Here is a 12769-nt window from a genome sequence, read left to right as displayed (position 1 = left end):
TTGTTAAATGGAAAACGGCTGTTCAGACAGGGAAAGGGAGTGAAACTACCACCCGTGTTCTAGGAAAAGGTAAGCAGGGAGCCCCTTCCCTGTTTTGTTTTCGGAATCTGCCCTTGACTTTTTCTGACTTCTTAAGCTACACCCTCATAGCGCCCCTTACCTTTATCTGCTTTCAAATGGATCTGAACCATGGTGTGTTTTTAGTAGTATTTACTGAAAATGTTTTGCCAAGTTCTGTGCAGAAGAAAACATGCAAACTCTTCGATTTTGCTATCTGATCTGCTGCTTTCTTCCTATAGTAACTTTAGTCCAACCACTGCTCAGTGCTACTGTAATACACTTGGAAGAGCCAAGGGTAGAACATGCTCTGCAAACACACTGATGAGGGGCTCTCCACGCTTAAAGTTGCTCCCATTTTTCCATTCTAGGATTCAGGCATAGCCCCACAATCACTCTTCATAGAAATGGGACCTTTCACAAGACAACTGAACAAACTAATCTGCTGGCCTGGTGAGTGCAATGTGAAACTATGTCCCTGAAGCGTTCTTCCTTGGCAGGGTGTTTGGGAATGGCAGTAATTGGAGCATGTCTACTTAACCCCAGGAGTCCAGTAGCAAAAGTACATGGCCACGCAAGCAAGACACGCCAATTCCATTCCCACCTCTGCTATGAGCAATCACACCAACCTCGTCCTTCTCCTCTGCTCTTGTGGCATACCCACAACACACACTTGTAAGAGGATGGGACAACATTCCCCTTCTACTTCAGGCACCGAAATAAAAGCAGCTAGTGCTTGCTTACCAGTGTCACTCACTCAATGTTTGACATCTCCTAAAGCAGCTCTGATACAATGGTAGACTTCCAGATATTGAAGGGATCTGCTGAGGGAAACAATGTGTGTGTTCTTCTATGCGTCATGCTGAATCAGCCTGATCTCCCCACACCCTCAAACATCCCACAAAGACAGTAGGTGCTGCATGCCACCCCTCTGCAGTCAGATAAAGTATCACTAATGTATTTGCCACATACTAACTGAGCCCCTCCCCTTAACTATCCACAACTCTACCAAGGCCCTTGCTGCTTCCCAGCAGCACCCTTCAGCCAAGCAAAGACAACAGCTTCAAAGACTGCTCTGGCGATTTGCAGCAAGATTCAAGCACAGCATTCAGCCTTTGGGACAAATTACTGATAAGGTCTGAGTTAACAACGTCCAGAATGCGAGAATGCTGTTCATAAAGGCTCCCTCAATTATTTAATCACCTTTGCAATCAGCACAAAACACTTGTTGTTCCTTTCTTTCACCCATTCTGCATACACCTTTTTGGTGGTTGTCAGTTCTTTGCTGGCCTACTATACTAGTTCAATAACCTGTGGGATATAACTAGGGCTAACAACTGAAATAATCTTGATTAATAACACATTTTCCACAGTTGTTTGTCACAGAAAACATCTTGAAAAGACTCCCCTGTTCTGTAACAAGCTTTAGGAGAATTAGGAAAGCTACTTACAACATAAGAACTCAACAACTTACGTGAAGGTGAGAGAGGCCATTCTAGAGTAAGGGAGATGAAGCACCTGGCCACTAAACATATCCAGTTTAGAACAAGGCTCAACAGCTTCTACATCAACATCTACATTGATCACAAACTAGTACCTTATTCTGTCCGTTCATCAGTCCCAGAACATAGCAGCTCTCTCCTTTCCAGCCTTTGAAAAAGGCTTTGCCTGCCTGCTCTTCCTCCCTCATTAATATGTGGAAATCTACTCCAGAAGTGAGATACTAGACAAGCAATTATAATCTCCATGTTTTTTTTGTCTGTTTTTTCATTCCAAGGTAGGGTGGGTGAAATGGTTTGGTACCAGATTTGGTGTGTTTCCAAGCTGATTCTGCACAGATTAACGCTTCACTGGCAGCATACAAAGCCTACTAAAATAAACAGGAGCACAAGAAGATATTTTTATAACTTTATCCTGCTTATCATCTCATACCACGCTGCTAGTTCAGCAACCGTGACTGCAACACTAACTTCAGCAGCAAGAAAGGCAGATCAGAGTTAGAACACAGAGAGAGGACTCTCACCTGCCCCCTAAAACCTTCTGTGGCCACAGACCACCTTGGCTTATCACCATACCACCCGGTTAGAGGAGTCAGGGAATTCTTGGAAAACAAACACATTTTGGGTGAAGAGAAAAGGGGAAGGATCAGAAGGATTACTGATGCGTAGAAGGCAGCTGAAATCAGATGTAAGCTCAGAGCTAGTGCCATTCATTCTCCGCCCCTGCCTCGGTCAAAGCCCCGAAATTGCCCTATAAATCTCCACATTATATAACCACGCTGCCCAAACTACCAAGTAGCAAGTCTGATGGCTGTGGCACTCACCTCTGGACACCAGCGAGAGGTCAGCAGTACGTTCTTCTGTCTGGGAGATGCACCGTCCTGAACTACTAAACACACTGTGCAGCATCTCAGCATAGACTTGAGGCTTTATCACCTGAATTAGGAAAGAAAGGAGTCATAGGCAAGTCAGAACAAACAAGTCCAGCAAGTCTCAGTGACAGAGGCTTACCCACTAGCATGATTCCTCCCCTAAAACAATAACAGTACACTTCTTTCATCACACCTTTCATCCAGGAATCCCAAAGCCTTTTCAGAGCATTAACTACACACCCTGCAACACCCCAAATCAGAAGAGCCACGAAAATTTTGCAAGGACGCAGAGCTTATTTCCTTCTTTGGCAGAATTAAAAACAAATCAGAAATTATGGGCAGGACCAACACAGAAAATTTGCATATGCTAGAGAGATGGTGTTCAGTCCCTGGTTAGAGGCAGAGCTGACGTAAGTTGATGAAGGTTCAGCGGCATGTGCCTCAACTCCCTTGCACTTCCTTGAAAGGTGCCATTTGGCCAGATAAGAATTTGAGTGTAACTGTTACTACTGGGACAAGCTTGTGATTCTTCCTTAACTTCTTAGATGTTAATTTTGATTGTGACCACCTAGCCACAGATATGTCTGTCCTGGAAAAATTCTTCCAGGTCACAAACATTTATGATATAAATATTTTCAGGTTTTCTACATTTTTCTAATTGTGCTAGTTATGGCATGTTAATTTGGAAGTCAATTATCACAAGCCCGAACTAACCTAATGTAGTGTTTCTCAATGTTTTCTCAATCCTTTTTTCAATTTTTAGGTTCTCTCATTTCTACTAAACATACTCAAAAATATATATGTCCACAGAGCCTTATGCATAGATTTGTTGCTGAAGGCAAGTAAAGGGGACAGAACATCAGAACAAGAGAGGGGTGTGTGTGGCAGATAGCCTCTTTGCAATAAAGTTTCTAACATGTAGGGATTCTTTCCCGACACCTGAATATCCTTCATTTGACCCCTCCATAACTCAGGGATCACCAGCTAAGAAACGTGCTGCTCCAAATACTTCTGATGTGGCTGGAGCTCTTCCTTTCACCTTATACCAAGTCCACAGCCAGCTAACAGGAACACTGCCCTCCTGGGAATGGCAGCTTCTTTTGGCTGAAATATAGTCTAAAGATAAACCTCAGCTTCTCATAATTTCAATTCAGTCCGGGTCACAGGATAATTTGTTATGAAACACAGCAAATACAGTTACTAACAATGCATCATGTAATTACATCTCAATATTTTAACTGGAAGCTGCATTTCCATGCCATAAAAGTAGACTTCTGTTGAGCCAGTCTAGATGTGCAAGAGAAATGCAGACAGAAACTAGCTAGAGGGTGAAAATTTCTGAGGGTAAACTGTAAGTGTTCCATGATTATGTGACCCAGGTGTAGGTGGTGTGAATATGTGTTCATTTCAGGCAGCCCACAATCCTCAGAGATGGAGCCCTTCCTGCTTACTATCATGACACAGATGGAAGAACACATGACACGGAGGCTTCATGACAGTCTCTGAACAGTCTGCAAGCAAAACAACCCATTGCTGCCCAAGTGGAAAGGTTAAACTGAAGAGGCTTTCAGAGCACATAAAAGCTTTTCCAGGCCTAGTTTTATGGCTGGAATGCACCAAACTGGTGAAGGATGTAATAATCCTGGCCAGAGGTCCTCCCTCTGCACAAGGTGACTGTGTGTGTTCTCGTACAGACAATACTTCCTTGCAGTAGGAACTCCAGCTGGAAGGAAGGAACAAGCAATAGCCACCAGTGAATCAGTTACCAGGTCCTTAACAGGTTTGGCTCATGATTGCAGAGAGTGTGTACTGATGTGCCTGCTGGTGCAGCCCTGAAACTTCAAGAGAAGCCTGGACAAGTTGGGAAATATCGGGCAGTTGGCAGGCATTGTGGTCTACATGGGTATTAAGTACAAGAAAGGGAAGGTGATGGATTCTGGAGGCAGAATGCAGGATGCCAAAGAACAGGACCCCCATAACAGCTGGTGGGGAGGCTCAATGTATGGCTAAAGCAACGGAGTAAGGAAGAGAGGTGCAGATTTATCAGGGACTGGGGAAGCCTCTGGAGTAGCAAAGGACCAGCAGGTAAGCAACATCTGCACTTCACAACAGGCAGATCATACAGGAATTTTAAATTGAGAAGTAGGAGAAAGCAGCCTGGTGCACAGGGGATGCCTTGTTCTGAATCCTATGGTAGACATTGCATTCTTAAGTAAAGAATACATCAGAAGTTGACAAAGATCAATAGTAAACAAAACAGAAGTTTTAAAAAAGAGTCTGATGTGAACAGAATGCAGAGACAGAAAGCAAAAATAATGCTTCCTATGTTTCACAGAATTACCTCAAAAAGGATAAAGATGGCACAGACCCAGAATACTTCACCTTTAACAAGGACATGTGCAAACAGACATAAAGGAAATGTGGTGGCAGGAAGATAATGGAAATGCCAGGGAACAATTATTAACAATTATTTCCAATTACTCTCAAGTAAAATGTGAAATCTTTACACTGTCAGTCAGATAATACCAGCTTTTTGCATGCTGTGAGCAATTGTTTCAGGAATAAACAGTCAGGAAACCCACAAGATGGGAAGCAATTCTTGATTCAGACCTGACTAGTACACACAATTGCTTTAAAATATTTCTGCCACCTACCTGAACAGTATCAGCTGCTGTTTCAACATTTCTAGGGAGACCAAAGCCGGAAAATCAGCTACCACCACACTCAATTTTGAAGACAGGGACCACATAGCTGCAGTAAAATCCACACACCTAAAGGAAGAACCTTAAAAGGATTATACATGTTTTCTGGAGACATAAAAACTATTTCAAGACATCAAGCCTCAGAACAAATGCATCCTGCTTATTAAATAAAAAAGCCTTCAGAAAGCCCAAAGGTGAACGTAAGGTTAAAAACAAACATTAGGAACAAATAAAGCCTTTTTCAGAAAAGCTGAGAAGTGTGAAGTATTATAAAATTAAGCGCATAAACTGCACACACACTGTTAGAGAGAGGCACACCAGAACCAACTAGATAATTTTTCTTAGAAATGAAGTATCAAAAGAGACAGGTTGGAAAAGCTAACAGCAAGAAACAACCAAGAACAGATAGCACTCAACCAGGGTGAAGGATGGAAAAATTAAGTGACTGATGATGGTATGCTGCCTCTCATCCAACGCTACTTTATTGTCAGAACACTAGGGGAAAACTTTTAAAAAAATAGTTGTAAAACAAGCATGGGGAACCCTTTACGGTGTAGCGTGATCTACAAAGTGACTAAATTAGCACAGGCAAGGAAGTAATAAAAGTAGCAAGTATTCCTATAAAATATGTTATATGGGGTAAAACCATCGTAGCTTTTGTAAATCAAAGTCCTGCCTTGAAAACCTACCTCAATTCCTGAGCAAGTCAACAGCTGGTCCATGAGGCAAGTCTGATTGATATTGTCTACTTGTATTTCCTACAGAAATTAAACAGGACGTTGTCTTACAAAGGCCTCTTAAAAAAGCTGAGCTCCCATGGGATACGAAGGCTTAAGATGGAAAAACAGTTGAAAGAGAGAAGAAAAATGATAATGATTTTTAGTGAAGCCAGTTCATAAACTCACAGGAATCTCTGCTATTCGTTATATTCATAAAAGGTATGCAAAAAAAAAAAGAGATAATTAGCGAGGTGACAATCATCCCACAATAACTGCATACTCGTGGCAGTAGAAAGAAAAACTAACCACAATGAACTCCAAAAGCATCTCACAACATTGAAAGACTAATAAAACAGATGAGAATCTGATAAGTATAAAGTGACACATACAGAGAAAACAAGTCCTAGCCTTACCTACAAAATGACAGGTGTTGAGCTGGTTACGCTTTTCAGGAATAAGACGGAGGCAGAAACTCCTACGAGAATATCAACTCAGTAGCAATCAAAACCAGAGAAAAATGATAGAAATTATCTGCAAAGAGAACAGAGAAACAAAAAAGGGGGCACGCATATCACAATTAATCCACGTTATGCCTGTATCCTAAATACTGCATCAAGTTCTGGTCCATTTCCTATCTCAAAGCAGATACAAAAGAACAGTAAAACATCCCAAAAGAGACAGAACAACTGTCCAAAGGAACCAAATAGCGTCTGTGCATGGGATGTCTGAAGGCACCAGGATTCTGCAAGCTGAAAAAGGTGCACAGAGAGGCAACAGTTATCTAGAGAGTAAGGTGTGGAATTGTGAGAGTAAACAGGAAAAGACTGTTCACTGTTTCTTCTAAGGGGACTTCAAATAAGAACAGCAGGTTTAAAACGAGCACAAGGAGATACTCTGTCATATTATACACAGGTAAGGTATGGGTCTCCTTGCTGCAAGATATGTAAAATGTCAAATACTTTGCACATTTAAAAGGTTTAATCACTTTTCTGAAAGAAGAATCCCCATAAAGATCTTAAATATGACGATTATACCTCTGTGATCCACAGCTTTCCTGAGTCAAACCACTGCAGGTTTAGAAACCACTCTGAGGAAGCACCGTACTCTGACTGCTTTGTTCTCATCTTTCCTAGGTGTCCTCCATTGACTATTCCATGAGTCTCTGGTTCATTTACCTGCCAGGCATTCTTTCTTAATCATAAAGTATTGTTAATCCTCTGATGGAACAACAGGCAGTTGGGGATCAAAGCCTGTCCCCATCTGCCTCCTGAGCAAAACATGGTCTGACCTGCCTAGCTAGATCAGTAGCCACAGGAAGGATGTATTTGTGTCTTTGCTCTTAGACAGTTAAGCAAGCATGGCAACCATCGCTTGAGAAGAACCACCACATTTCTCAGCATTCAAGAGTACATTCAGCTTGGGTTACAGGTCCAGCTTGTATTTTGCAGCAGCAAAATTCTTGGCTAAAGGTTACATTGATGACACACACTAGCACGCAAGGCCTCAAGAACTGAGTCCTTAAGCTCCAAAAAGGGCCCGTGACCACCCTGAGTAAGCTGAATGGTGTTCCTCTGATTTGAAAGAGCCTGAAGTGGTATCACAAAAGCAACTGCATTTTGTCTTGCATAGAGGCAAAAATTGACAGTGTCTTTTTTGCAAAAGAAGTTCAGATATGCACCATGTCCCCAAAGCCTGGCAAGTGAGACATGGCGTGCAACAGCCACTTACTTGAAGTCATGGCAGGAAACGTCATTTTCTTTTACACTTGGAGACAAAGGTGATGTTGGTTCCTGAGTGTTCAACCAGCCAAGCATGGTCTTCAACTTTTCTCCTGTAAAGGCATCCAGTTTCCAAGACTCCTGCCAAGGAAACACAAACCACTTTATTCATAACAATCCCAAGTTAATGTTAAGATGGAAAACTCCTGAGAAGATATTAGCATTTACAAAAGATTCTTGACAAATTACTCTGCTCCTTTGTTGGAACAGCAGCTCTTCCTTCATGAAGAAGTCAGTACTGATGAAATGCTGCTGTCCTAAACATACCTCCTGAGGCAGCCAGCCACCGGAAGCCTTTTTGGAGGGAAAGGCTGAAGAAGACTTGAGGGCAAGGTTTGGTTTCTCTTCCTTCTTAGGGTTGGTGAATTAAGAAGTTTAACTGGCCTACAACTCTGCATTCACCAGATGATCTAATTTTTCTTTTAAATACTAACGAGGACACTAACAAGACCGTTCCCATTTTACAGCCTGTAATAAGGCTCCATACTCATAATGACTGTGGTGGTTTTGTTACTATTCCTATGGTTTTCCTAAGTTGCCAGAAAGCCAGGACCTACGTTGTTTCATACAGTAGCTGCTTCTATTTGATTCTAAACAGTTCTCTGGATTATCTTCAACCATTCTGACAAAGGTCATTTCAACTTGCTTTTAGAAAAATTCAATTTGAAAAATAGTAGTGCATGAGCCAGATTAATCTTTAGATAAGATTGCAAAATATGCTACACTCACAACCATTCTTCTCAGGGGTCTAAGGCTCTGCACATGCAGTACCAGTCCCCAGATCCCAGCTTAGGGTAGCCTCCCTCCAACATGCTCATAATTTTTTGGTTGAATCCTGAGCAATCTCCATATCCCAAATACCCTCTCTAACCTGGAGAATAGTGTTTGCAGACCACTGCTCCTATCACCTCCTGGTACAACATCTGACACAGATGTTCATACTTCTACCTGCCTTTGTAGCCACAAGTTTATGGAGAGCCCATTCGCCAAGGCAGGGCACAACAATCTGCAAACATGTTTGGGAAACAAAGTAAGGTGACCTACGGGCTATGCAAGTTGGAAGTGAAAAGCCCAGGCATATATAATAAGGTCAGGACTGCATCACAAGCTTTTGTGTTGTTACTTGTTACAAATACAGGTCCAAACTTCATAGCTTATGTTTTTCCTCAAGGTTGCATGCAAGTATCTTCCAACACAGTATCAATATTCAGCATGAAAATGTTTTTAGTTCTTTCAAAGTATTTATAGGAGGAAGAAGAACGGTACACACCCATAACACCTTACAATTTGACTTGTACCTAAATTTGGCCGTTCCTTTCCTACAAGATGCATGTGGCTCAAGTGCATCTATCACTGGATTTCAGTCACATTCACTTATCTTTACAAACACCAATTGCTAGGCCGCACAAAGTGACACACAAAGCTTATCTTTGTCCATCTCTGTACAAGTGGATCTCCAAAGAGAACATACACGTATGCATACTCACACAAAAAACAACAACAACAACAAAAATAAATTAACAAAGGACTCAAGGCTTCTGGAGAGTGATTCTTAAAACCAGGTGTTTAGGAGCGGGTAACTTCTAAGGATGTGGGTCATGCAGGGATAGACTGAGTTAGACTCAGTCTATCCCTGCATGCAAGGAATGGCAGCAAGGAATGAACGCAGTGTACCTGGGTCTTTGCACAGTGACCGACACTCAGGTCCCTCTGCCCAGGCTAGGGGTTCAGCCATGGGAACGCAGTGCCTTTGCAGAGTAGGTGATGAACTATCCCAGTAGCTCCAAGTCATTATTTGAAATAGGGCTCCTGAAAAACAAAGCCAAGTAAGTTTTCTGGAAGCTGTCAACATCTTGTACAAGGACCACACAAACAACAGCTGGCGAACAATAGCTACTAAACCTTCCATTTCTTCTCCAATTTTATTAGGGGAGTACCTTTCATTGCATTGCTAAACTTCAGAAAACAAGAGAAGTTTTCAATTTACAAGAGCCTTCATCCATTTTTGAAGTTGTTCTTGATAGCGCTGTAGCAGTTAAGATTGTTATAGGGCTCTGTTTGATTATTGCTGCCAGAGGATTTGCTGCTGGGTTTATTTTATTAATTGTCTGCTTAATTCAAGTCAAAAACATGCTTGGAACATGCAGTCTTCAGTCCAACTTTGCAGCCTTCTCTAGCTTACTCTGTCTACACAGCGTGTTCAAACCAGATCATCTTGATGATGTCAGGTCCATGAAAAATGAAGATTCTGAATATGAGAAAGTAACACTCAACCACGATAACTCTGGGAACTGAAGCTGGAAGAAATGTGACACAAAGCTACGTTTTTTTTTTTTTCTTTTGAAGGTGTCTAAACACAGAAACCCTATGACAACAAGGCATGTGTATCACTTAAGCCCAGTTCTCTTATCAAGGAGAAATAAAAACACAAGGGGTAGCACCTGTAGCTGAGTCCCAGAGTGGGTTCACAGCCTCAGCCCTCAAGCGGAGGCATCTTCCGTAAGCACCAAAGTTTCCTACATGGTACACAGAGAGCTGAGTTTTCCAGATAGAGCTTAATATCCAGCCCAGTTCACAAATGCTCTGGTACCTTCAGTGTCACCAAAATAACCCCAGCATCCCTTGATTTCAATCTCATTCTTTGCATAAAGCAGACAATAAGAAAGCCATATCCAAAGGTAAATCCCATTTCAGCCTTTGGAAAGGCATTTGTTAACTAACTCCTTTTAGCACAGTTCTTTGATTTGTCAGTAACAACACTAACAGGACCAGGTTGTCCTGCTATGGTGGTATCAGTACAAACTACAAGATGTGCAGGACTAGCCACCAGAATACTTGTGTGCAAGCTGTAAAATTGCTTGGAGCAGAGATTACTGCACAAGGAAACTGAACCTTTTTTTTTTATTATTATTATTTTAAGTTTTTGGTTATCCTTTTACATTGTTCTGAGATCAACTCATGCATATTGCAAGCCAATGGGGGAAGAAATTCAAAGCCAGGGCATACAGAAATATTTTTTTATATGCCTGATTACTGAACTTATCATATTTATATATATAACTTATTATATATAACTTATATATGAACTTATATATATATAACTTATATATGAACTTATCATATATATATATATATATATATATATTTTTTTTTTTTTTATTGTCTGCTCCTCTAAAAACAGATTGCATAGCTTCACCTAGGACTCTGAGTCAAACAGCATTCACTCAGTGTCTCACTTAAGGTACTCTTAAAAAAAACACCCTCCTTTTCACTGACACAAAGTAATGCTCTGGCTGGAGTCTCCTGCTGCCTTGTCAATCTCTTCTGTAATTGAGAAACATACATTATCCAGAACTGCCCTGACTTGCAGAATGCTGGAGAATTGCCTTAAACACTAATCCACTAACAAGATCTTGCTATACTAATGTGTCACTGGAATTGCTTCAACAACCCACGTGACATTTCCCCCATCACGTTTGCCATGACTGCTCTCATTCTCTCCTTTAAATGAGAGTGAAGCATAAACATGCCCACAGTAAATGCTATTGCTATCATATTTTAACCTCTCCTTGGGCAGTTCTATAACTACAGAAAAGCAAGAACAATCATCCTCATAACAAGTTGTGCACGTAGAAATTAGTGCAGAATTAGAAACTGATACACAGGTGCCAGTTAAGTCATCTGCTTTCAATTACCCAATACTCTGCTAATACCTACTAGCTGACAATTTCTGCCCATGACTTCAGGAGGGCTACTGAGGTATGTGAAGTAATGCACACGCCTACAAGACTAAGATACAAATCTTGTTAACAGCAAAGTAACAAGAAAGTGGAGAAGTGGTACAGAGAGATTAAGAAAAAAATCATTTTAATTTGTTTCTGGATTTATGATTTATCTCTAGTGGATAAAAGATGACTCCAAAGAAAAATATATATATTGGTATTTTCTGTATAACCTAATTGTTCTACAACGATAGCATTAAGATAAAGACAAATTTACTTAATTTATTGCTATTGTGAAGGATGAAAAAGAACATGTCTGTGCCATGACAAAGTATCTCCAGGTTAATGTAAGTCTGTAAGAAAAGAGACAATTAAATGGAAGCGGTCGTGATACTGAGCACAGCTCTGGTTTCTAAAGAAGGAAAGCGAAGATGATGGTAAGGACCAGGAAGATAACAATCAAGAGACACTGTAAAGCAGACCTTGGAACTTTTATTCATGAAGGCTGAGACTGCCATGAATGACAAGAATCTAAACTCCAAAAAGCAGAGAAAAATGCAAGAGGAAATTGCGGTCACTCCCACACCTAGTTTTAGGTTCTCCTCCAGAAAGGAGTGAGGTAACTTGAGGCTAGAGCAACAAATAAAGGAGTATCAATCACAGAATTTCTAGGTTGGAAGAGACCTCAAGATCATCGAGTCCAACCTCTGACCTAACACTAACAGTCAAACACTAAACCATATCGCTAAGCTCTACATCTAAACGTCTTTTAAAGACATCAATAGTTGAGAGCAATGAGTTGAGAGAGCAAAGAGACCACGCAAACGGGTACCAGCACGTTAAGGACACCACTCCTGTCCGAGGGCACTTTCTCACTTCTGTTCGCACTGCGCAGAGCTGCGCTAGATTGTCAGCAGCAAGAGCACATTGTCAGTCCTGGCTCTATACAGCCATCTGCACGTCCCAGCTCCACCTCTGGGGCCTCTCAGTTCCTGTACTCATATTCTTGAAGGCTTGTCCAAATTCCCTCCTGCAACCGAGGTGTCTTAGCACTGAAGACCAGCAGCAACCACAAGAGACATCTCTGGTAAGCCTGGAGCCTCACCCCGTGCAGGAAGCAGATCATTGTTCAGACCACGCTCAGGGTACCCTGTAACACCGAATGCTAGAGGCAGACTGTCTCCCACCACTGGGCACGCTATTCTTCTATAACGAGCAATTTTCTCCTGCAAACATTTGAGTCACCGTGCTTCAAAATTTTCATTAGCTGCAACACAGCAGTTTAAGGATTTTTTATTATTTAAATAAAAGGGCCAATGTCATCCCGGTGCCAATACTTTCACATATTTACACAGAAACTGGACACATACACCTGGAATGCTGAACTAAAACAGGGCTGTGATAAATAGGTAGAAATGTC

General features: G+C 41.4%; 1 protein-coding gene across 7 annotated transcripts in view; it reads right to left on the bottom strand.

Annotated features, from left to right (window-relative positions):
* LOC311436841 (transmembrane protease serine 11E-like) overlaps nucleotides 1–12769 on the bottom strand; it is a 48884-nt gene that overhangs the window by 16145 nt on the left and 19970 nt on the right. For 5 of the 7 annotated variants that reach the window (XM_084519357.1, XM_084519355.1, XM_084519356.1 and 2 more), the window contains 6 exons: nucleotides 9302–9436; nucleotides 7578–7708; nucleotides 6263–6380; nucleotides 5820–5960; nucleotides 5083–5199; nucleotides 2381–2492 (listed from right to left, as the gene is read on the bottom strand). In XM_084519357.1, coding sequence (XP_084375483.1) covers nucleotides 2381–2473 — 93 coding nt within the window. In that variant the 5' untranslated portion in view covers nucleotides 2474–2492; nucleotides 5083–5199; nucleotides 5820–5960; ... (1 more) ...; nucleotides 7578–7708; nucleotides 9302–9436. Of the gene's footprint in view, nucleotides 1–801; nucleotides 1009–2380; nucleotides 2493–5082; nucleotides 5213–5819; nucleotides 5961–6262; nucleotides 6381–7577; nucleotides 7709–9301; nucleotides 9437–12769 lie in introns of those variants that run through there. The other 2 variants (XM_084519358.1, XM_084519360.1) reach the window with 2 other exon arrangements.

This window comes from Aythya ferina, assembly GCF_964211825.1.
Source record: "Aythya ferina genome assembly, chromosome: 4".
NCBI classification, from domain to species: Eukaryota; Metazoa; Chordata; class Aves; order Anseriformes; family Anatidae; genus Aythya; species Aythya ferina.
This window is presented reverse-complemented; position numbering and strand designations above follow the sequence as displayed.